General features: G+C 52.9%; 1 protein-coding gene and 1 pseudogene across 1 annotated transcript; both read left to right on the forward strand.

Moving 5' to 3' along the window:
* Positions 1–4708: 4708 nt before the first annotated feature.
* LOC119109143 (sarcoplasmic calcium-binding protein) lies at positions 4709–25556 on the forward strand. Its single transcript, XM_037232712.1, has 6 exons — positions 4709–5002; positions 19057–19212; positions 20430–20597; positions 23496–23639; positions 24295–24375; positions 24853–25556. Exons 1-6 carry the CDS (start codon positions 4892–4894, stop codon positions 24997–24999), a joined length of 807 nt encoding a protein of 268 aa, XP_037088607.1. The 5' UTR covers positions 4709–4891; the 3' UTR covers positions 25000–25556.
* LOC119109144 (histone H3-like) lies at positions 14595–15003 on the forward strand (annotated as a pseudogene).
* Positions 25557–25790: the final 234 nt, after the last annotated feature.

Consider the following 25790-nt stretch of genomic DNA (forward strand, 5'->3'; position numbering starts at 1 on the left):
CCTTAACTCGCGATTCGCCAATCGCACGGCTGGAAATTAGATGGGTACGGACCCGGCAAGTCGTGGCTGTTGTAGCCTTTCAAACTGACGAATTTTTAATGACTTACGTCATCTATGACTAAGATTAGGTATTGCGAAAACGCATATCTTCTGGGTGGTTTATCTTCTCGGCGGAAATTTGTCGCACCGAAGTAGGCTGCACGCCTGAGTGTCTTTAACGGTCAAATCCCTCAGTCCATGTCACGGCAAATGACGTTCATGATCGGATTAGAAGAGGTTTCATTGTCCGATAACTTCTACTGGTGTCATTCATTGCAGAACAGCGTTGGACTGCTTAGTCACTTGTAGACGGCACATTCACCTCCAAATCATCCAGTTCGTGTCAGACCATCAACTGCCGCATCTACTGAGATCGGACATAAGTCCTCAGAACGCTCCCAAACGGGTCGATCGAGTTCATGCTCGAGAGCACGTGGCCGGCTGCACACACAGAGCCTGACTTCCTCCATCAATATTGTCGTCCACATTCTTTTCTTTCAAACGGTGTTGGTTCGGCGCCGTTGCGACGCCTGACTGCCAACGCTGACGCAAAGTAACGGATAGCCAGAACCCAAACAATGTCACGTAACCCGTCTAAATCCCTCAGCAACACTCGCCCCACCACCGATGCGCCCCGTCCCCAACCCCCAGTAGGATACCTCCTGCCGATCAGAACGGTGCCCGACGCACCATATTCAGTCCCAACCATCCCGCAAGGGCTTTTCTCGGCGCCCCAGAGGACATCGTGCCCGCCGTGAATCCCCAGCTGACCGTCTGATGCCACTAGCAAGGGCACATCTCGGAAGGAGCACATCAACCACCTCCCACCACGCAACACGGCCATGGTGGAAGAGATTCTCGAAGAGAATCTCTTCCACCATGAGAGAAGAGAAGAGAGTCTAGAGAAGAGAAGAGAGTCTCGGAGCACAGGCGGCTGACGTCCACAGTCACATCTAGAGGCCATTATTATGGGGCAAAAGGCCCTCTATAAGAGCAGCTTTTCCTGAGAGCTAAGATCACTTGCAACGGTAAACGACCAGTGAATCAAATTTACTTTACACGACACCTTGCAGAAGCGCTGCCTATCACAGTGTTTTACGAATGTTTTACGATTGCACAAAACGAATAATCCTGTTTTAGCGGTGGTTCGGTTCTCTCAGCCGCGGTTCTCTTATCTTGCATACCGGCCTCCGGTTATTCACAGTTTCCTGAGTGTCCTCGTGCTGGCTACAAGGGCAGCCCACCTTCCCGCAACCTGTACCAACACTCACACAGTTCGCGTGAAACATTCGACCGGATTCCGTGGAAGCCACCAACACCCAACGCCAAGCAGGAACAAGCCAGTCGGCAATACGCGGATCCCTTTGAACGCCTCGTCCGCGGAACCGTCGGACTCGATGCCGTGTTTTTCCGTCGGCCGTCGGCCGGCAGTTCGACGGAGCGATGACCGGCCGATGCCGGAGAGGCCGCCCGGTTCGGATCCCCTCTGGCCGCCACAGCCGCCTGGCGGGGCAGCACAGCTGCTCCGACCCGGCCCCGGAGCACCCGTGCCCGCCTGACGCAAACGGCCGCTCCAGCAGCCTGCTCGACGCCGCGACACGGTGCGCGAGCCTTGAATTTGTCGCCCGCCGTCACTTTCGCGGCGCCGTTTCTGATGCAACACGGCTGGCCGTGCTGCGCCGCGCGGAGCCAGTTCACTTGCTCCAGCACAGATCCGCTAAACGGCTGGTTGGCTCGAGATGCCAGCTATCGACGCCTGACGCGCAGAATCAGTTACAGAATCGCCTCAACCCATGCTGGAAGAGGCGGGGGAGGGGGGGGGGGGCAGCCGTTTTTCCCACTGGCGTGCCACCGGAAGTGACCCCAAAGCCCCTTGTCTATTTTCAAAACCAAACTTGCTGCGACAAAGTAGAGGGTGGCCTGGGATGGCTCGTGTATAGTTACAGCCGATCGCGATTCTTAAGCGTCGACATAAATGACCTATGACGGGTGAAAACAGGTCACTGGGGCAAACTGAGTGAAATTGGCCTTCACTCTTTTTTCATATCTGCGTGTGTAACAACGGAGGGGAAGACGGTGCTGTACAGTGAATCAGGTAGCTACCAACTCATCGGTGCATGTGACGCGTTACAGGTCACATCAGGTCATACAGGTCAAACGTTATGCGCTTCCGCCCGCCCATTATTTCCAAAACCTAACATAGCGAAAATGCGCGACAAACGCCGCTGGGAAGCGATTGCAAGCCGCATCAAACATCGGTTGAGGCGGCCAAAGATGCATGAAACCACAGATCGCCATCATAACACGAAAAGCCCTCAATGACGGTCATTTCTTTGCATTTAAATCATCCACTTTCATGGTCGTGTATTAAAGTGACGACGCAGAAAAATAGGAAAAATACCGAGAATACTTCGCCACGAATAGACTTTACCAAATAAATCATGACAACGAATCATGACGAGACATGGAGGAGCGGTATGGACAGCAAGCGTATTTATGTTGTAACGACGGGTCATGAAAAGTTGAGCATCATTGCGATATTTACTCAGCGTAATTGTACTAGCTTGGCAATTGGCAAACTGAACCTGAGGCCATTGCATTTGACACAGTCGACACCACTCTGTGCGGTAAATAATCAGATGCCACAAGTCGATTGCGGACACCTATTCTGTAACGTACCAGATCGGACTCCTTCATACATAATGCAGCCGAAATCTCCATAAAGAACTGGAGATTCACGGAAAGGATCTTGAAATTGTAAAAATATATAGAGAGATGTTTTGCTCATCTGCTTAAAATCTAATCACCAAACGCCCAGTGGTACACCAGTCAGAAGCTGACAAACGGTATCGTGTTGCCGGCCGGCCGTCAGACAGCTAAGACTTGCGGCCGGGCTTTGCAACTGGAGAGTCGCAATAGCCTGTCGTGCGGAGTATACTAATCAGCACCCGTAATACGATCACGCTGAGGGAGACGTTATACCCCAGACGAGAGCGCATGCAACCGTGCGATCTCAGTCGTGTTGTGTTCTCAGCACCGCCTTAACAGACAGATTGGGTCCACGTTGTATGTTGGGTGCAGACTGTATGTGGTCTATGTTGTCGGTATGCTTCAAGTTTTCTCAGTCTCAAGCTGAGCCCTGGGACTGGAAGCAGATGCAGCTGTGCATCCAGACTGCAGCGACGCGGGACAAATAATTATTTGCAAGCCGAAGCCTGCGGAAGACTGCACCCCATTACCTTCCACCGCAGCAGGCGGGGGCCTTCACGAGGGTCCCAAAACGGAGCTGCCGTGCCTCAGCCAGCGAGCAAGTGCAGCGTCCGTGGCAAAAAAAAAAACGGCCATGGAGACTACTCCGTTATTGATATCACACTAAAAGGTGTCATTTCCCACCCAAAACCTTGAACATAGACGCACAGTATTACACTCATGCCGTTGCGAGGACTAATAAATGTACACTATCAGTTTATTGTCTACCCACACCATGCCATTCGCCTAACACCGTGTTGATTTGGTCGGAGTTGTGCAGAAAGCCCTTCCTACCGCATTCGCATCACCGACGAAGCCCGCAGCGGCGCAGATGGAGTCTTGCGGGAAGCGAGATTCCATCTTGTGAAGCTTTCCTCCACGCTTGGGACGTTACGCAGAACGCAATATGTGATTTTAAAAAAGACCTGTGGGACCCTGGGCCCAGGAAAGTCTGTTTTTAACCAAGGAACCAAAGGTAAAGATCCAGCGTGTCCGGCACAGTGGCATTTGAACACAGCTGGACCGATGCGCTGCGCGACTTCGAGCATATTCGCACAAACAAGCTGAGGGTACGGAGCTGTGCATGATATACAAAATATATGCATACATGTTTTATGCCGGGAAAACAGCATTCAGCTCGACCATTCTGGAAACAATCGGCTAGCTGCTTACTGGAAACTGACATTCGGCCAAATGCACTTCGATTCCTCGCACGGCTGCCCGGCAGCCCCCCTACGCTGGCGAGGATCGACTACGGATTCAGGATGTCAGCACTTACCGCTCTCTGAACGGTGCAATAGTGCTGGTAGCACAGCGTCCTCTGCAGGTGTCCAGCACCTCGACACGTGAGGTGAGGTCTGGACGCGGCCGCCCTCAGCGTCACTCCCAGCAGACGGCCAAAGCTGGTCATCATGTAAGCCCTCAAACACTTCGCGTTTCACACACAAGCTTCACAAAGCTAACGCCAGATGCACAACCCTCCCGCACTAACCCTTGCTATATAATGCCGCCGCCAGACAACGCACGCGCGGCCCCACCGGTACCCACCCCACCGCTCTGTTTAGGTACGATAGCTGGCGTCCCAACAGTTACCAAGGCGACAGCCATCACCCGGACTCCACGAGTCTACTGGCTTCGGTAGAGCTGCTGCGACCTTGGATACCCGTCTGGCGATTGGTCGGTGCCTCCGCCCCCTTCCACGTGCTTTTTGCTGTTCCGATTGGTTTCGAGAGCTTTTATGTTCGTCAGGCTTCTGTGAAATGTCTCACGCAATGTTGTTTCAACCAAGAGTTCTTTCCTCAATGGATCGTCCCAAGGAGTTGAACATATTCAATGAAAAGCCACCGCGATGGCCCTCGGCCACACGAGCAGCACGCCCCTGACACCTACCGGCAGGACTTGATAACAACCGTTGCCGGTCTGCGAGAGGTGCTGTGAGCGGCGTGGCGCGGTGGTGGCGGTGAGGCGAGTGGTGAGGATTGGGTTTGAGGGAATCGAAAGGCCTGTTTCGGCTCGGTTTTGTCACTTGGGAGTTTCTGGAGAAGAGTGGTCTTATCCAGCTTAATAGCGAAGTGTTGGGAGACCAGAAAGCCGTCCTTCCGAAATGGCTATCCCTCGCTTGGCGGCTAGGCTCCTATGGACCCGAACCAGACAGATCTCCGCGCTGCCGGCAGTAGCTGCGTTGCGAGTTCAGCGTCCGGTCACGTTTCCACAGGTAAGTATTTCTTGGTTTCGTTAATTCCAGCGCAAACGATTCTTGTGAGCAGGGCGAGAGGCGCAACCAAGACTTGCTTGAGTGTGGGCGGAGCTCGCTGTTGACGCATCACGTCGATTTGTTACTTTCTGTCTAAAGCCATCTACGGTGACAAAGGGGAAAAATCCTCGTTAAGGGAGGTCTCCTTTATCTGGATATGTCCTTGCATGCGATGTTAATAGTCGAATGTACCTCATCGGGCGTATTTCGTGAGCATGCGTGTTATTTATTCTGATTGGAATAGGTACCTTTCCGCAGGGGCATAGCTAAGGAAAGGGGTTGGAGCTCGGGTCCTCCCTTAGTCTCGAGATTGTTCGTTTTTTTCGTATTGGATGGCCCCTAACAGAAAGTTAAAAATCGGCGGAATGCATGCACAGCGAGTCCCCTTCGCACGCACGTTTAGAAAGTGCTGGCTGCGTCCCTGCCTTCGCGGGTGGCCCCACCGTCCACATTTTAGTGTGCCAGCTCTGGGGAAAATACCGGGGAGGAATAAAACTGGTCTAAACCATCGGCATGCGTGTTGAAGGCGGTTTCTGAAACTGCCTTCGGTGTTCACGTCATGAGAGGGTTCCTATCATAGCTCACAAACTTGCGCGCGATACCAGCATCGAACTTTATCATACGACACGCACCGTCGCCCAACTGTCCGCCAACCGATATGAACACCTGTATTCTACGCCCTTAACTATGATAACTCAGCTGTAGACTGGGGAATAATGACCTTGAATCCGGTCGAAGGTAACCGAGCTGCCAAAGCGTAGGTGCTGGTAAGTTGGCTGCAGACGACTGATCCGTACCTAGGTGATCAGTCCTACCATAGGTGAGCGACGTTGCAGTATCAGCGGTGGTAGGTGCCGAACTAGCACACGCTGCACCTGGGCGGTCCTTGTGCTGGTAACCCCGGACCTTTGTCAGTGCCAGGAAGTGAAGGACTGCATTAGAGACCCGAAAGTCGAATCTAGTTTCAATGTCGGGCAAACCTTGTCAGCTGTGGATTGGTGCCCTTGAATCCATGGCTAGCGCTGAAGCGGTGCGGCAGCTACGGCTTCAGAATCTACGGCGTCTTGGATCGTCATGAGCATTCGCTGGATGCGTGAACCACATGTGACGAATGGTTGGTTGCATCAGTCTGTTCAAGGGTGCTCAGAATTCTCAAAATATGCAATGGCTTTGATGTAACGGCGTGTGAAAATGGAGCAGTCAGCGTGGTGGGGATAAGTTGCACTTCCAGGTGCTCTGTGACGAGTGAAAGCCCCAGGTTGGTGTTTGCATGTTTCAAAGGCACAGGTGAAGCGTGGAGTGTCTTAAAGCGGTCTCTTCCATGTATCATCATACTTGAGACTGTATCGTTCCAAGAAAAGTTGAGGAGACTGGACTGGCCATAGCCTGCGTTAGGCTCCCTAGTTGGTATCCGGCACGGGTTAAAACCTGCCGCTGCCGCCTGGCTTCCCTGTTGCCGCGAAGTGTACCGGTTTCGCCAAGTGAACTGATCCAACCCGTACTGGCTCGGCCGGTGAAGTCCGGTACGTACGGCCGCAGCTGCCCCCCCCCCCCCCTCGCTACCGGCCCGCCGCACCACAAGTGCGGAACAAAGCGATGTGTCGGTCGAGGCGAACGGACGTTCGAACTTGGCGGCTTCGTCGGCTGAGTGGCGCCAGCGACGGCGGCGACAGTCGACACGCAGTGAACGGCGACTAGGCGCTGCACCTGCGACCTTTCCTGGCGAATCTGCTGTGTTCTGTGTTTGGCTGAACGATGTTGAGGCTGTTATGTTGCAAGTTGCCCTCCATTGAGTAAAAGGTTTCGAACTTTAAGTTGGCAAGCGCGTACATCCGTAGTTACCTTAAATATTTGACAACTGAAAGAAGCCGTTGGTATCATTTCCATCTGTGGCGCATTTGCGCGCTTCGGAAGGTGTGTGCTTGTTCATCTTGATCCCAATACCACCGTATGTTGACCCGGGTGGATCCGACATCGAACCTCGAGTCGGGTAATGCCAGGTACCACGTCAGTAAGTAGAAAATCAGGCATAGATCGAGGGAAAGTCCAATCTTCGCGGTCTTTGAAGCACCATGACCTTGCCCCCTCCCAGCCCTCCTCACATGCATCGGCTGTTAACGGTATTTTGTAGCGTTGCGACTTGCATGTGAGCTGCCCAGACGGTAGTGCTGCGTGACGTATGAACCTTCGGTTTCGCAACGTCACAAAGAGCGGTCAGGCAATAAACACGGGCTGGACGATGATGAAACTTCATCGTTGTTTTCATAAACGCGATCCGGGTTCGAATTATTTGATATGGCTCCCGTCTGGCGGTGAATATCAGTCCTCGACACTCCCGCTCCCGTACCTGCCGGGGGGAAGGGGGGGGGGGGGTTCAAAACGGGACGGCATGTCAGTCAAGAACTAATCGTGTTTGAAGAAAACTGACGGGTGCATTTTACCGCAAGGCTGGTTCCTATGTGTCCCACAAGCTTATTGTACTGCTAAGCTCGGAGCTCTGTTATTACAATTCTGTCGGCGGAACTTTAGGCCGATAGGATTTGATTCGTGAGCCCTAACCTGGGCCTCTGGCACCCCGCTGTATCGGATTGTTTTGAGTATGTCTTATACGCTGCAATGAGTTCTCATGGGGCTTATTTCAAAAGCAAGTTTTCAGAAAGACTACAAAATAAATGATGACCACAGATGGATAAACCAAATTAGATCTTGTTGAAGAAACATGTGTTGATGCTGACTGATTTTGAGTCCGATGTAAAATTTTCGAAATTGAAAAAAAAAATTGTGACCTGCAAGAAAATCTGAGTTATTTGGGAAGAATTAGAGAAAACTGGCTTCCATCCGAAGGCCGACTGGAATAGTTCTAATGCAAACACCAACGTGCCTGGACTTACAGGGCGTGCGTACAGATGTAAATGACTTACTCTTTTGCAGTTTCTGTTCAAACTAAAAAATACCATTTTGCTTTGAGGTGAGCTTACGTCAAAACAGAAGCCCTTCCGACCCGCAATCCAATGGCTGGTGCCACTGAATTATAATGTAACGGCATGGACAGCTGCATCGGTCCAGACATGCGATGGACCATTCAGATAGTTCGGGTCTGGAATTACAGGCGTAAGGTCAGCAGTCGCTGGCAATGTACGGCGCATGTCCGGCCGCTTCGCAGAGGCGAAGCACAGAGCAGCGAGACGAACCGACCGCAGGGAAGAGGCAGCGACGGCCATTTTGAGGCCCGGCTTGCGCGGCGACGGCCCGGAGTGAGGTGATCAGAGCCAGTCACGTAACTGCTCCGATGGTAGAAAATAGGTTATGGTTTTGCATCACGCTGATAGAAAATTAAGTGTGCTAATCAGAATAGCCCCTTCGTTTTTTGTGATAGGCATGTGAATTTTAAGTTGTACTGCAAGCCATGAATGGATCATGAGTTGGACGTGGACAAGCGAAAGTGATGCGAAACCTGATATCGGTCTCACGGGACGGGAGTAATTCGGACTATATATTCGGACTATTGTCTCACTCTCTTTTTTGGAGGGCAGGGTCACTTACCCATAAGTCGACAAAGGTGCGATGCTTGTGGTATCGCATGGAAGAAGCCGTTTGCAAGGCAACTAATTCGCATATGGGCTAGAGTTGCTGCTTTGCGGCCTGAACGCCCTCGCTGCTAAAAGATGGCTGAAGGCGTTTAAGCGAGTATTTCGAGTGAAATGACGGTTAATGACGGTGTTTAAATGTCGGACTATTGTTCTCACTCTCTTGTTTGGAGGGCAGGTCCACTTAACATAAGTCGACAAAGGTGCGATGCTGTGTTTAATCGCATGGAAGAGCCGCTTTTTGAAGGCAACTAATCGATATGGGCTAGAGTTGCTTGCTTGCTGGCTTAACCGCCCTCGGTGCTAAAAGATGGCTGAAGGGCGTTTAAGGCGAGTATTTCGAGTGAAATGACGGGTTTCTTTGGCTTTTTAAAGCCACAAAATTCCCACAAAAGGGTTTTGCGTATCTTATAAGTCGTTCTTTATGGTTTAATTGGAGCCGAATCGTCTGCAAAGAATGGAGCTCTTAACAGATGTATGAACTGACTCATAAGCAGCTATATTATCTATATTTTAGTACTAGCCATGTCACAATCATGATCAGACTTCTCGCAGCTTAGCCTGGTATACGCTGTTAATGACGGTTATGTTGCACCACTACAAAGACGTCAATAATGCATGAACAGAATGGTCGGAGGCTGCACAGCGAAATCCGGAACAGGCAGTTGATGATAGTTTTGATTTTTTAGCTTGATATATCGATCAAAATATGTTTGTTCGGATTACATACACCGGGTTGAAGTTAACACAAAAATTATTCTGGAACCAGCTGCATAAAATACGTCTGTTACAGTCTTGCCTCCAGTGCCTCAGTAGTGCCAGTCAGGACTTGAACAAGAAGGCTAACAGGGTCTTCAGGTCGTTGTGATCTTTTGGTGCTTGATTAGACCATATCGTAAATAACCCCGCAACACCTCGAAACAGCTCACCGTGTTTCAACAGACAAAATATGTTACAGACCCTGTGCTCTTCCTGCGTGTACGCCAGCACACTATTCGTGGCCCTTTCACTTTTGACTTGCATGTGTCATCGTGGATTTTTTGGTACTACCATATCGAAGTTGTCCTCCCTATAACTATCAATGCACATTTGTCGTATTTGGTTAGCTGGCAGCTGATGTGGCTCCGTTCATGTTTGCCTTTTGGTATCAGTTTTATGCCATTTATATAAGGGTCACAATTTGAAGCCCGCCGTGGGTCATTCGCCACCGTGAAGACCAGTTAAAAACACAGGAAAATAATACTCTGGCAGAAGTGGCAACGCACTTAGAACGAGGGGTATGGGATGCGTGCTTAACAAAGTGCAGTGTATGTGTCGATGTAGTATGGATTAGTTTAGATGGATTAATGGATTGTTGCATGGCGTTTTAAAAATTAGCGTGTTATGCAAAATTGCGCCCAAATATAGCATAGGCCTTACGAGTTTAAGCAGGCATTTCCAGAACCATCTCCTTGCGAGGCGTGGCGGGTTTGAAAAGGGAATTGGGCTGCTGAGGGGGAGGGACGGGTTTTCAGAATCGTAAAAAGTGGCACCTCATTAACCTTACTGGGCAGCGACATATGGAGCCCAACAGCCGTAAGGTCATAACAAGACCAGCCGGTGGCCGAGCCAATATGTACGCCACGCAACGGAAATAATGACTTAATGACGAACAAATGTTAGGTGCCTGTAAGTATTTGTGAGGTCTGTTGGTCTGCTTGCAATGCGTAGGTATTGTCAGGAAAGCTAGGAAAAATTATCTCGTGGAAAGAACCCCCCCCCCCCCCGTCGCAAGTCATGGTAACCCTCGTCGCATATTGTGGCTGCGCCCTTGCGTATGATAGCGCCGGACACGATTTTGACATGGCCTGGTATGAGCTGATCAACCTATGTTAGTTTTGGGTCACAGGCACTTTTAGATCATTTTGCACGGGAGTGACGCCATGAAAACGCCGATGGGTGTCTGCTCCCGTGCGGCACACGAGTTTGCCTGAAGGCGTCTGATTTATTTATTTTCCTGTCAAAGTGAGAAGAGTTGCCGCGGTTTGGAAGCCAACAATTTCTTGCTACGCGATTGCCCATGATGGCTTCCATTATCGTCACGCATTCGTTTCTTTATCAAGCTTTTGGACTTGTCTGCATTAGCAGGGTGTATAATCGTTCTGGACCGGGGTTATTTTACCGAAATGACCGTCTTTATCCAATGCGGCAGCATTGCACATACGTCTGCTGTGCGACTTTGTGCACATCCTGTCAGCGGTGCGAGGACAAGGAGAGGATGGGGTCGGGGAGCTGTACCCCTAACGTGATGAAAATTGAGGGTTGGCCATATGGACGCTGGCCTGAACGAAGTAGCATAAACGGCTATCGCCTCTCCTCCCCCTCCATCTTAGAATGGCCTTCATCGCCCGTGCGTCCTGTCCGCGCGTGACGTTAATGCACTGCAGGAAGTGTCCCTGGCACGTTGCCAAATGCGTGCGCACTGCATAGCAACTTGCCCCGTCCCCCTCCCCTATCCCATATCCGGCACAGTCAAGGACGCCCGCCAGACGCACCTCGTGACGAGTATGGTGGCGGGCTGCCCAGTCTCAACAGTATCCTGCTTGGTGCAGCCAAGCGGGGGGGGGGGGGGGAGGGCTCGGCCCGGGACAGTATTAATACTCCCTGCTGGCCTTTGTTAGTTGATGCGTTATACGCGGGGTGTATGAAGACACGACGAGCCCCTGTTGGTCGTCATGGCCCACCGGTACTGGGCTCAAGCAGGCGCGGGGTCCAGGTGCTCTGTAAAAGTGTTTATTACACCGCTACACAGCCACACAAGATTCTTTCAAAGTCATCATGACGTCAATTATATGAAATAACGGATGGTGGACTCTTCGATTCCGCCGGCTTTGACAGGCGGAAGCCGCCGTGCTGTTGGTGACAGTTGGGTAAAGTCGGATATTACCAGTTTTAACTAGATGTTGCCGGGGTTAACTCTGTTTTTTTCTTAGGATTGAAAAGGAATACGAACCCGTCTGGAATGAAATCATACACCCTTTCAGTTCACGTATTTTCTGATGATAGATGTAAGTGATTTTAGGCTCTAGCCCCCCCCCCCCAATTTAAAAAGTGGGCCAAATTCGGGGAGAAACAGTTTTTCGTGTAATTTGAGGGCAGGTTTAGCCTTTTTTCTCTGCTGGGCCTCCCCGCAAGGTGTTTTGCGAAACTCCAGCCCTGACACAAACTAACAAGGAATACATCAGCACGCCTTCGATAATCAAATAGCAGTCGCTTGAATGTCTCTTCAGCAGCTAGCGCATGCGTGGTCCATCCACACGAAATCTAAGCGCCCAAGGCAGGCCAGTCTCTTACTCAGACACAAAGCTACCCTTTCATTCACACCACATATATATTGTGTGAGGTAAGCCAATGCGCGCCCAACCACACAACTACGCTTCATTGTGTGGGGTCATCATGATCTCCTGAAATGTCTCCTGAGCAAGTGCTTGTCTGAGCAAGTAATCCAACCAGTGTTGCTGTAGAGAATGGCTGGCGTGATGCTTTGAGACCCTGACCTGCATCATTTGACATTTTTGTTTTCAAATGCGCGGAAGCGCCAAAATGATTTCATGCTGAAATATTACCTACAATTAATTCATGTTCAGCTCTGCATGAGTCGCCACGAGGTCGGTTGCAAACCAAGCAGCGAACATTGCTGCAGAAACATGCATGGAGTAACGAAACAGCGAAGCCTGAGTGTCGAAATTGAAGGACGTGGGATTTGCGTGCGTAAGGCGGTGAGGAGTTTTTTGTTTTAAAACGAATCAAACTGGTTGAAGAGTCCCGGTTTATTTCGCCGTGGGGTCTTATCAGGTATAAGCGCGAAACCGATTTGAAGATCCGGCTAGATCTTCGGCACTTATTTTTTAATCATGGCAGGTGCGATTAGTACGCTGAACCTGAGGCATGAGCTCCGTTCGCTCGAGTACCTTTTTACGCAGTTAGCTACATTTGCCTTTGCATGTGCACTTGAATCTTGACCTGAGTGTGTTAATCGTTCAACGTATGCGTCGTTCATCTTTGCCTTTATGTTTTTTAAAATTATTGCATTATTATATTATTTATTATATTTTTATTATATTATTTTGTTATTTGATTTTGTTTTATTTATTATTTTTATTATATTACGTTATTATATACATTATCAGGTCGTTTTTCACTGCCCATTTTCTTGGTTTTTGGTCTGCTGCTTCTGACGTTTCGGTGTCACTGGCACGATGTCCGCCTTTTTCGGGTGGAACGCGTAAACTCCACTGATAATGTGCCAGTGCGAACAGTGATAAGCATGCTGATCATCGCTTGACTTGTTGAGCTCACTGGATAATGTATGCTATATATGAGAACGGTTTAGTACCCAGTATATGCATTTTTATGCGGTACAATGTATTGTTCTTGAGAAAATGAGCCGTCCTGGTCTGCAGCTTACGCAGAAATAATCTTAACGCCTTTTGTGCATCAAGAGTCATAATTTTGTGCATCTCCGGTTCTGACAGGCCTCCAAAGCCTGCCACTTAGCCAGCAAGTTCGCTTAAAGCCTTTCGGGCTTCTTCACGCGCCTTTTGCGGGGCTGCTGCTCTTAAGTGACAGTTCTACCGCGGTCCGCCGTCGGACCCCCCCCCCCCCCCCTCCCCCACTCCCCACCGTGAATGTCACCGCTCGCTCACCGGCGGCGGTCCCGCGGGGCACGGGGCCAAGCGGTGGTCGCCGGACCAGCGATAAATGAACTCTGCGTCTCAAGGTCGACGTCGTGGCCCGCGGACGCCGTCCCGCCCGGCCCGGCCCTGTCCGGCGGTGCAGGAGCTGCCACCGGCGCGGAACGGGTCAGACCGGACCGGACCGGACCGGGCCGGGGCAGACCGGACTGGGTCGGACCGGGCCAGGCCAGACTGCATCGCATCGCATCGCATCGCATCGCATCGCATCGCATCGCATCGCATCGCATCGCATCGCACCGCACCGCACCGCACCGCACCGGACTGGGAGGCTAGTTAGCGGGTGGGTTAGTCCGGCCGAGGCGCGGGAAGCGCCGTGGGCCGCTCGTGCACGCGCGGCACGCGCTCCTGCCTTTGCCGCTGGCTACTCGCCAGGGTCCAACACTGAGACGGGTGCGATGTCCTGCCCGCTGGAGGTGGGCTTCCGGCTGGGTCCGAGTCGGCAGGCATCACGCCAGTCAGCCGGAGTTTTGTCGTAATCAAGCTCCTGTCAGATTGAGCAATCGCATCACCGGCAGGCGTGCACATTTCGGCGACTCTCAGGACCGGCTGGATGCTCAGAATGCGTTGGAGACTACAGCGCGTTCGAATCAGGAGAAACTGGTCGTTCGGGTGGTGCAGCCATGAGGCCATGACCACTGTTTTGGCGTTGTTTACATGGATCCAGCCAGGTTTGGGATCCAGGTGTGTGGATCCAGCCACGTTTGGGATCCACGCGGCCACAACTGTTTGCTGATCAGGATGCCACCCAAGGAACGCGGCGGGTCGCCGCTGATCGCCATCAAAAAGTATATCGCCGCCAGCTACAAGGTCGACGCTGAGAGGTTGGCACCTTTCATCAAGTGGGCTCTCAAGCCCGGCGCGACCAGCGGTGCGCTTGTGCAGACCCAGGACAAGTGCCAGCGGTTCCGTCAAGCTACCGGCCGCTACGAAGGACAAGCCCGCTAAGAAGCCGTCCAAATCGTCCAAGAAGAAGCCTGCAGGCTCGGCTAAGGTCAAGAAGACGCCCAAGAAGCCAACAAGAAGACGGCTAACAAGAAGGCCACCAAGTCACCGGCCAAGACCAAGAAGGCCAAGCTCACCAAAGCCAAAAAGCCCAAGGCGCCTAAGCCAAAAAAGTTTCTGGTCAAGAAGACCGCCGCGAAGACGGCTGCCAAGAAATAGGCTGGCGTGCCACCACCTCCTTCGGTCAGGGGTCTGCGCGATGTGATATGATTTGATGCGACTTGAAAAATGGCGCGCTCAAGGCAGACCGCACGCAAGTCTACCGGCGGGGAGGCGCCGCGCAAGCAGCTGGCCATGAAGGCGGCTCGAAAGAGCGCGCCGGCCACCGGCGGCGTCAAGAAGCCTCACCGCTACCGTCCGGGCACGGTGGCTCTTCGCGAGATCCGTCGCTACCAGAAGAGCACGGAGCTGCTCATTCGCAAGCTGCCGTTCCAGCGCCTGATGTGCGAGATTGCGCAGCACCGAGGGAAACCTCCGCTTCCAGAGCAGCACCATCATGGCTCTACAGGAGGCTAGCGGGGCGCACCTGGTCAGTCTGTTCGAGGACACGAACCTGTATTCCATCCACGTTAAGCGGGTGACCATCGTGCCCAAGGACATCCAGCTGGGGCGTCGCATCCGTGGCGAGCGTGCTTAAGCACTGAGAGCGAAATCATTAACTTACTGCTTACTACTAATTGTGGCAAAAAAACTGCGTCACTCACAGCTTACTGCTAATGCTGGCAAAGGACTGCGTCACTCACAGTTAACTGCCAGTATTGCCAGGGTAACTTGCTTTATGCCTTGTTCTTTGTGCAGGCATGCCGCCCCCTAATGCAGACGGGGTGGGATGGATTAACGTATTAAATGAACTAATTGTTTGAAGTACATGCGGGGTAAGGATGTATTACCATATTACATCAAAGAGTAAGGATGGATTAGCGTATTAAATGAACTAATTGTGTGAAGTACATGCGGCGTGAAGTGACTGGTACGCCACTCGCCTCTTCGGCTACCGTACACTGCACTTTGCTTTAACGCAAAATGACATTGCTCATGAAATTGTTCATTGTTCAAAAGACGTGTTTATGAACCATAAAAATATTGCGCATAAAGTGGAGGTGAGCGCGGAAAATACGGACTAGAATGTGCAAAGCTATCAACGAGAATGAGAACGTCCACGTACTTCTTTTGTCGTCCCATCGCCGCGTCACGAGCGCCACTCCATGCACGAGCTTTGAGCTGCAGCGCGGCAGTTTGTCGGATGAACGCATCCACGACGCAACAATTCAGTGCTTATGCGCCGTCAGTCCTGATGTATCCTCTGTAGAGATGCGGGAAAAATGCTATTTATACGCCGTGTTTTGTCATGCAAGGCCGTCAAGTGCATGTTATATGATTTGCCTGAGTGACCTCTGCCCCCCCCCCCCCCTGCCACGCCGTTTCCACTGCTACTGCTTCTGCGCCACCACTGGTCCGTTCCCTGGCTGTGGATTGTCTTGTAGTAGAGCGCATAGCCTCCTGGGCTCAAGCGTGTGGTTGTGGAGTCGGCGGCAGACGCGCCGCGTTTGCCGCCATACCCTGAGTGCGGCGGAGGTGGGCCGACGTTGCAGGCCGCTCCCCCTCCTGATTCAGCCCTCTAGGCTCTCCCTCGAGGTCCCGCCCGCCCCCCTGTTCGTTTCCCCACGTGCTCTCCCCCTTCGTCTAGCGCCTCCGGGCGACCTTTGTTCAGTCCTGGATCAATAGTGCCCGCAGTGCGGTGCTCCGTCGCAGCGGTGGGCAATATTAGCGGGCTTGGCTCCGCCAGCAGCCGCGCGGCTAGCTCAAGGTCAGCTGTGTGCCTGTAAATTTAACTGAACCGGTCTCTAAATTTCGCGCGAAGCTGAAACCTTGGCTGACGTTAAGGATTGTTATTTTGGGCCGGCACAAGTAATGTTGGCGTCAGCACAAGGACGCCATTTTCAGGGTCTGATGTCTCAGGGTATGGCACAGTGTGCCAGGAAAAGCACCCTGCTGCTTACCGACTGGTCAGAACGTACTCGCCCGGTCCGGGAGGTGGAGCTTTCGAAAATCCCCTCCCATGCTCTCGAGAACCATGTCCGGTAGAAAATGGGCACATTGTGAAAGCCCGCGTCGAGTAGGCCTCGCAGCACACCGTGATTTCACCTTTGGTCACTAAAAAGTCACGAGATATAATAGGGTAAGTTATTTGCTTTTTTACTTTGCACTCATTAAACTGAATTTCGAGCAATGACAGGTCTCAGTGTCTATTGAAGGTTGTAGAGGAAATACACCACACAACATGTTCAGTATTGGTTCACTGAGACACTAGAGTGTCATATGAGGTCAAATAACTGGTCAATAAAAAGGGGTCGGCGGTAATCAGGCGTTGGGGTATGATCGGATGTGCCGTCACATGGTTGGATGACGGGGTTTGGCCCTGTAGCATACATGAGCATTCTGTGCCAGAATGAGCCAACTTACGACGCATGGTCATGCCGAGCCAGTTCGACTTGACCATAGGTATGATGTATGATGTGATCAGTTTGACCAAAAATGGGCTCATGAAAATCGTTGCATGCATATGCCACTCACTTGATTTTTTACATACGACAAACCCATTCAGCCGCAGCCAGGTCAAATCAGCGCAGACATGAATATTTGATACACATGATGACGTGTTGAAATAAATTGGAGGAGTCTCGCCAAGAAAAAATCCGGCAAGGCATTAAATCTAAATGAGGTAAGAAAGTAGTAGATGACAGTGAGCCCATTTGTTTTTTGCTGACCTGACATCAGGTCACATTTAATTGCCATGTTAAATGCCACAAGAGTATTTGTATTTTGTTTAAATGTAAGCGGACAAAGTGTTTGTTTCTTGTTTCAAAATCAAGTTTCAAACAATTTAGACCATATCAGGTCAAATAAAGTCGGTTTGGGTGAAAACCATTGTACCTTGACTAGCTTGGTTAGCTTCAGTGATGTCTGAAGCGCTGCCGGATATTTATCAAATCGTTTCAATGTGTGTCCATAAGAAACAGCAAGCTGCTCCTTATAAAAGCGACATGAAAGGTCATGATCATGTTTGACCTTATCTCCTTCATGGTTTTTCGGGGTAGTGGTATTCTTGAAGCAGATGTTTATGTTTGCACAACACTTTATGACCGCTTAAATTCCATCGGGCTCAGTAATTTCCCCGCTAAGCTTTAAAATAACGACAAGAAGGCCTGACCTTAGGTTAAACACCTAAACATTTGTCGAATTTTCGAAATAGGGCAATCGTTGCAACCGTTAAGTGGTCACCTTGATGTACTTTTGCCACCAAGCGATTGCAGTACGCCATGGCACTCGAACTGTTTTTTTAAGGAATTCGAATGTATTTGAATGACCCTAGGTCAGTGATTTGGTATGACAGGAATTCAGCTCTTTTACGGTGCACGATGGAGGGATGTATGAAGTGTTACTGGAATTTTCTTGGACGTCGGACGTGTTATGTGCACAGGCCAGCGATATGAGGCTCGCGATCTGTAGGGAAGTGAACTGTCTGGTACTCTGCACGGGTGACTGCTCACTCGCGTTCATGAGAGCGCCAGGACTATATTGAATTGTGTCTGTTTGGCCCCGCGCGCCAATCCGCATGATAAGATATAATGAACGGCATATATATATATATATATATATATATATATATATATATATATATATATATATATATGGATAGGTGCGTATAATTGTATAGATATAATTATGAGTTAAATATTCATCCATATTTTTTCTTCGTCTCTGTGTTTAGATATATGTTTGGCAGTTTGAAGCCACAGCTATGGGGACGCGTTCACGTCCGGCCCCCTCCCCCCTCCCCCCCCCCTGTCCTGCGCCGTGTGCAGGCCTGCCTCGCGGCGTGCTGCTGCACACCAGGGGTCCGGCCAGCGGGCTGCTGGCTCGCTGCGTGCTGCAGGACCGGTCCGGTCCAGTCGCGACAGATCCTCTCATGCGGGAAGAGTTGGCCCGGCTGCGCTGCACAACACTGCAACGGTAGCCTGGCCCGGTCTGGACAGATTTCCTGCGAAAACCTTGGCGGCAGATGCTGAAGATATGCCGTGCATGTCATGTGTATAACATAGGCCCTGGCGTTGCGGTTAGGAAAGACGTTTCTGCAGCCCGATTTAGTTGTTGATAGTCTGTGAGCCTTGCTGCGCCTAGCTGAATGAACTAATCTAATAGCCTTGCTGCAATTCGCTGAATGAACTAATCTAATGATTTGTTTGGTATCGCCGAGCAGAAACGGCGCACATTGATTTGTTCTGGTGAAAATCTGAAAAAAATTGTTCTAAGCAACTGCACATTCAACGCGTGCTCGAGGCTGCACAGTCCTCGGTATTGTAAAGAAAACAGCGCTATGCTGTGAAAAGGTACTGTGCCGCACATGTCGTGACTGTGCGACCGAGCTGCATGTCACCAGCCGCCGGTGGCTGCGCTGCGTCAAGAGCGCAAGAGCGCGTGACTGTTCGCCGCTGTGACTTTCGTCGCTGTGTGACCGAGCTGCCTGTCACTAGGCGCCGGTGGCTGTGCTGCGTCGAGAGCGCAAGGGCGCGTGACTGCTCGCCGCTGTGACTTTCGTCGCTGTGCGACCGAACTGCATGCCACTAGGCGCCGGTGGCTGTGCTGCGTCAAGAGCGCGTGACCGTCACCCTCCTGCCGGCTGTTGCAGGTGCTGTTCGCCCAGCAGCGCCACTGCTCGTCCGGCAAGAAGCCGCCCACGCCTCGAGGCCAGCCGTCCTCGTCCTCGTCGTCCTCGTCGTCCTCGTCGAGCGACTCGGACTCCTCTGATGAGGAGGTGGACGGCAGGAAGCCCTATGGGAAGCGGGTCAGTGTCGCAGGTGCACGGTAACCGTGCGGCACTGTGGACTGTCCTGTTGCTCGTTCTCCGCGTCGAATGTGCCTGGATTACTTCAATTCGACACCTTTTCCGTGTCTGTGTGCTGCTTGTGTGTTACTTTGTGCGTGTGTGATTGAGTGAATGCGTTTTAAGCATGCCACTGTTGTATCTTAAAGGATTCGACGACCCACCAAAACTTGATCCAAATTGATCTTTTCATGCCCGAGCAGTGCGTTGTGACGTCAGAATGTGGGTTTTAATCGCAGAAAATACCGATTAACGGATAGTTGCCACTTTTGCGTGCTGTCTTCATCTGTTACGCTTTGACGCAAATCACTGGTATCACGGCCAATACTGCTGCCGCGTCCTGGCCTCCCGTAAGGTTCATGCCAAAGAGAAACTTGACAGAATTGACGAGCGGTCATGTGAAAAAGTAACAATGAACCAGGAGCGCGTGCCACAACATTTCTAAGATTGAACCCAACCCAAACATTTTGATTGGATGCATTTCAAGAACCAGCTCCAACGCTAGGAAGCGCTTGTTACGTAGGTCCTGACCCCACCATCCGATCGTGAAGTTCTATGCAAACAGCAGATTTTTGCGGCGAAGGCTGAACGTACTGCGATGCTTGTCACGGTTCATCCTGCCCTCTGACGTCACCTGACCTTAAGCGCTGCAGCCGTAGCCACCAGCCGTAGGCCCACCCAGTCAGTGATAAATAACGAGCACCTGAAACAACTCCAAGTCAGCCGCTGCGAGTGGGTGAATTCCAGGGCAGGCGCTTTAACTAACCGAATTGTCTAGATGGTTTTTGAATGACTTAACTGTAATTGCAGTAATAGTTCAAATGCAACTTTTCTAATCATCGAGTTCTGAAACGATTTCGTAATGGGTTCGCTCCCTTTAAGTGGCTGTATGTATGCACGGACAGACCTATTCGTGCGTTGGTTTGCACAGGTGCTGCCAACTGCGAGTCTTTTTCTTGCGTGTAGGAAGGGAGAGAGGGGGAGGGAGAGTGTGTGATAGACTGGTTTCCACCCGAGACGATCGCCAACGCTCGCCTCGGTTCGCGCTCTGCACAGGCGTGCTCTTGTCGTGCCTGCGTCCCGACGCGCGCGCCAGCCCGGTCACGTGGTCTGCGCGCACGTGGCGGCGCCGGCTGGCGCAGGTCACTGACCGCGCGGGCCGACCGTGTGCCGCGCAGGGCTCGTCGGCGATCTGGCAGAAGAAGATGCGGACCTACCACCGGGTGATGGACGTCAACAAGGACGGCACGGTCAGCTGGGACGACTTCCAGGACATGGCGCGCAAGTTCGCCGAGCTGGGCCACCTGTCGGAGCAGCAGCAGGCCGAGTTCGTCGCGCAGCTTAAGGTGCGCCCAGCGCGCGCCGGCCGCGCCGCGCCCCGGTGCGGCCCGCGTCCGCGCGCCCCCGGCCGCACGCGTCGGGCCGGCGGCCGTGGTAAGCTGCGTCAGGCCCAGACGGCCGGCGGCGGCTCGCGGTTTTTGTGGGCCCGACGCTGGTCCTGTCACTTGCACGCCATATGGGGCCGGCGATCTATAAAAAATGGCAGTCGCGCATGAGCCGTTTTCCCCGTGTCATCGAGAACAGGCAACCCGATTGAGCTGGTCAGCGGGGATGCGCCGCCTGTTTGTGTTGGTTAGGCTGCGTCGCCCGTCTGGATGACAATGGTGCTAGCGGGCGGTCTTCAGTGCAGATAACTTCGTCAGGGGGGGGGGGGGGGGGGCTTGGTGGTGCTCTGCCGTAGGAGGAATGTGGATGAGGGACTACAACAAGCATTCGCGATGTATTTTCTTGTTGCGATTTGTTTTTGACGAATCTTCGTGGCACCTGGCATGTCTGCAGAATTGGATAATGCTGTCAGCCAACTAGTGAGGTACCTTTGAGCCTGTGCCAAAGGAAACGTTGCTGCCGGACACACAGCAGGCTGGTGCTCTGGGTCCAACACAAACCCGGAACTAATATCAATGTTTAATTAAATCACCTATCTCCTGTAAACCCTGCTGACTAATAATGTGAGGATGCAGGATGTCAGATGCATATAACTGATGCCGATAAACCATGCTCCATAGATGTTCTCCTGACTGCTTTTGTACTTGCCCCCCCCCCCCTCCCCCGTTTTCCCTTGCACAACTTGAGTGTGTCATTCGACAGCGTGTACCGGCCCCTGCGAAGGAGGGCTCAGAGTCCTCCATTGGGTTTTCCGGAATGGCTTCTAAACGGTCCATAGCACGGTGATGGAACTTTGGTTACTTGCGTTAACAAAATTTCCAAACACATTTTGTGGAGATTCACAGGTTTTGACGTTAATAGTTCAAGATCTATGACCGCTCTCTTGAGGTAGTGTCGCCGATATTTTCGTCAGGGGCGACAAATGAAGTGTATTCTGGCAAGGGATGCACTTTTAACAGGGTTCTTAAGCTTATCTTCCGATCTTTATCCCAGGGGAACGCAGCACTGTCGTTCTGGTGACTTCTAAAATGCATGGCCATCCGAGGTCAAGCTTGGTCAAACTTTGACCTTTGTGAACACACTTGCCCGTTTGATGGCCATATGTATGAGCCTTTGTGGCTCACAGCCTGCGACTCGGCAATGCCCTTCTGACCCTGTTCTGCCGAGTGATTTGGCTTGTTGTGATATATCCGGACGGACTGATGAGAGAATCGCCTTGACCTCTTTGACCTGGCATGACACTACGGGTCACATTGGTCAATGTCCGTCAGTGCCTATCTGAAGTTTTTGAAGAGCTTTTCAAGGCGTCTTTCGCATGTTGTGGTATGCTTAGTTTTGAGATAACAGGAGGGGTCTGTAAGGGGCATATCTGTCCCGTTTGATCTAGTTTGACCTGTCAAAGGTCGCATTCATCATTGCTGGGACAAACATGCTTATGGAGTTTGACGAGAGCTTTCCAATGCCGCTCTGCGTGGCTTTAACTCATTTGATTTTTGAGATATTTCGAAGGGTCTTCAGCCCTGTTTTCCAGATTTAATTCAGGATTAAATGTCGTTGGTTGAGGCCTTGATGCGGCTGTTCACGATGGACTCCCAACTGGTCCTCATTGAATGATGGCACAGTAGCTTCGTGTCGCGTCTGTACTGTGTTCCTGGCCTTCCCTGACCCACCGATATTTCGTGGTCAACGTATCAGAGTTCCAGAGACTCATTAACACAGTTTTGATACGTCCCGTAGCCCTGCCTCCTCTGCGTGTCAGGGTTTCCCGCAGCCCCCCACCCCCCATCCCGCCGTGGGGTGGTTGGCCTGTGACCTATGAAATGTCATCCTTCGCCGCCACCTTTGCCGGCGCAGTGTTCATGCATGGCTTCGAAGCTGCGGACGGCGTCCGCGTGTTCGGACGGCGCTGGCCGGCCGCCGGTCGCTGCCGCGCCGCCCTGGGCGGTGCTCGTGTTCACCTGTGCTGGCCAGCCGCCGGTCGCTGCCGCGCCGCCCTGGGCGGTGCTCGTGTTCACCTGTGCTGGCGCGTCACGGCGTCCGGTCCGCCGGCCGGTCGACCACGCACTAAAATTAGGACAGCAGTGAAGGGTCTCCTCTGTGTTGGTGCAGAGTCGTAGCCTTCCCTGGCAACAGCACAGGATCGCTCGGCCTGGTACGGTGTCTGTCGCCGCTGGTACAGTGTCTGTCGCCGCTGGTACAGTGTCTGGCGCCTCTGGCACAGTGTCTGGCGCCGCTGGTGCAGTGTCTGCCGCCGCTGGTACAGTGTGTCTCCACTGGTACAGTGTCTGTCGCCGCTGGTACAGTGTCTGTCGCCGCTGGCAGCAGTGCAGAAACTCTACATGTTCAGACAGCGTCTACCTCCCCTGACAGTTGTGCCAGTTTTTTTTTCGCTCCAGCACAGTGCGTCAGCTGACCGTGACGGCCCCGTAGGAATTCCCCGCCCTGGTACAGTGTTGGCCTCCGCGGTAGCGGGGGGGGGGGGGGGGGGATACGCCTGCCGCTCGCTCCGCGGACGTCAGACGGGCCGGCCCTCTGCCAGCACCGGCTCCGCGCGCCCCACCGGTCTTTTGACGTGTCCGCTGACGCCCTGCGGATGGCAGGAATTGCCCTGCGGTGGTGAGCTCCTCGGAAGTGTTGTTGTTGAATACTGTAACGCGGACATCCGAAGATGATGACAGCAAAGGCTATCCTGCGCCAAGACGAACCTTGCTGCGTGTTGGTGACGCAGTGCGGTGCTGTAGTTTGCGCTGACGACGGCTAGAAAGCCTGGTCGCTGAGACGGAGCGTATTTCTTTCAGTTTGTGTGGGAGAATAACTGGGGCGCCTCGGGTGACCCGTACTGCTTTATCACGGAGGAGGCGCTGCTCACATCCATGGAGCACGTGGTCAACACGCGCGACCTCAGCAAGAAGACGGACCATTTCCTACCCTACCTGTTCAAGGTAGCCCCCGTGGCCGCGCCCGCTGCTGCAGGGTCGCTGTCCGGCGCCTGCAGGGTGTCTGGCACGACCTGGCTGGCCTCAGGTCGTGATCAGCGGGAACTAAGTCGACAGCACTGCGGACACAGGCGCTTTGACTCGTGGTGGTGGCTGGCTAATGGTATTTGGCTGCTGACTGACATTACATGATACATGATGGTAGGTTTTCTATGACATATGCGACCATCACTCTTCGCTCACCGTGCTTATGTGTGGCCTGCGTTCTCTGTCCTTGTCTCGTGCAAGTAATGCTTTATCACATTCGTCAGCGATTCACGTTCGCTTGTTAGATGTCACATGAGCATAGGGTGAGAAGGCTCGGAGCGCCCTCGCTGTGAAAGTCGTGAAACATTAACACAATGGCGATGCTTGGTCTGGATTTCCTGACGGTCCGTTTGGCATATCCATCTTGGGTGCGCTCATGCGCCCCTCGGTATCACCACTCGGTACCATTGGCGGGCGCTCCCTTCACTCTCGCTTACTCACTGCAACTCATCGATAGACTTGTGCGCTGCGTTTTTTTTTTTTTTGGGGGGGGGGCTGTTGCGTAACTGTTCGGCCAGCGCTGTCCGCCGCCCTCTCGACCGTTGTGCTGATGGACCGTGCTGGCTCGCCCCAGGCGGTCGACTACAATGCCAGCGGCGACATCTCCGTGGACGAGTACAAACTGCTCTTCAAGTGTCTGGGCTTGACAGAGGAGGTGAGCTGCCCGGCAGCGGCGGCGCCCCCGTCCATCCCTCCGACCCCACGGCCGTGTCGGTCGCCGCCGCCCCCGCCCCCGCCGCCGCCGCCGCCGCCGCCCGGCCGGGTGGCCCCAGTGACCTGCTTTATTTAGGCGGGAATCAGCAGCGTTGTGGCCCGTTTAATGCCGTGGTACTGGTCATGTTGCCAGCCTCATCTCGCCGCTGGCGAGAAGAACGGCTGTCAGCACGTGACTAACCCGGTAAGTCTGGTCGCCGTCTTCATGTGGTTCATATGGTTTCTCTCGTAAGTCTGGCTCCATCGCGCCTGCGGCTGAACGTTCAAACATGCCATGGCGCTTGTCACGTGTAACGGCGCATGTCACATGTAACGGCGCATGTGACGTGTAACGGCGCACCGCTCCGGCCAGCGTGTGCTGGTGTTAGCGTCTGCGCGGGGTGCGTCTCGCTGCTCACAAAGGCTTGCTCCGCCGCAGGACGCCGTCGTGTCGTTCAACTCGATCGACGTCAACGGGGACGGCACCATCACGCTGGACGAGTTCGTGGCGCACGGCAAAGACTTCTTCCTGACTGAGGACGAAACGCGGCCTTCTAAGTTCTTCTGGGGCCCGCTGACCCAGTAGCCGTCTGGCGGTGCGGTGCCGAACCCGAGGTTGCGACCGGCGCCGCCAGGGTCGCTCGTGGCAGGGATTGTAGTGGAGCAGGTATGGAGTGCTCGACTGCTTGTGACTTGCTGTAACTGCAGTCCGATTGAGCATCTTGTGAAGGCTGGGGCTGGTCACAGATGTGGTGGAAACAATGTTATCCAACGGTTCAACCGTGCTCTGATATGCGATATGTTGGCGCTGGTATGCTCACGTCGGTATTGATTTTCGGCTTACTGTCGCCACGTGGATAATCGGCCGGCCGGCTGGCTACGTTTTGGAAATACCCGTGCCTTGTCGCACTTAAGTTGGCTTGGCATTGCGTGATCCATGTGTGCCGACAGGCTCCCGGTGTTGCGTCAGACTGTCCGGCGAGCGTATCCGTGAGCCAGTCGCTGAGGTGAGGGCGTTAGGCCGGCGGCCGTCCCCGCCGCGCTAAAGGGGGCCGCCGCCCATGCTTCTTTGTACTGGCGTGGGCTGCCGTAGCACGGATGGGGTGTGTCAGAGTGGGTGTAGAAATAAATAATTTCGCATAATTTGCGTTTGTTCACATCGAGCCTGGTGGACAAGCTTGTCCAGCGGCCGGTCCCTGTACGGCTGGCAACGAGATCATCGGAGGTGCGCCAGCCTCCCTGACCAACGGGCTGCTGGGGTGGCAGCCGGTCGCGTGGCATGACTCTGAAGCGCGCCACTAAAGCATGAAGGTATGCGGGGGTCGCAGCCCTGGACCCTAAAGCAGACCGGTCGTCGTGGCCGGTCCAGTGATGGGA

The sequence above is a fragment of the Pollicipes pollicipes genome, unplaced genomic scaffold (genome assembly GCF_011947565.3).
Source record: "Pollicipes pollicipes isolate AB1234 unplaced genomic scaffold, Ppol_2.1 Scaffold_7231;HRSCAF=8579_pilon_pilon_pilon, whole genome shotgun sequence".
NCBI lineage: Eukaryota > Metazoa > Arthropoda > Thecostraca > Pollicipedomorpha > Pollicipedidae > Pollicipes > Pollicipes pollicipes.

Bases quoted from the DNA above. Each gene is read 5' to 3' on its own strand.
- LOC119109143 (XM_037232712.1), top strand. From the start codon at position 4,892: ATGGCTATCCCTCGCTTGGCGGCTAGGCTCCTATGGACCCGAACCAGA. The intron at 5,003-19,056 runs GTAAGTATTTCT...CGGCTGTTGCAG, and splicing joins GTCCGGTCACGTTTCCACAG to GTGCTGTTCGCCCAGCAGCG. The intron at 24,376-24,852 runs GTGAGCTGCCCG...GCTCCGCCGCAG, and splicing joins GTCTGGGCTTGACAGAGGAG to GACGCCGTCGTGTCGTTCAA.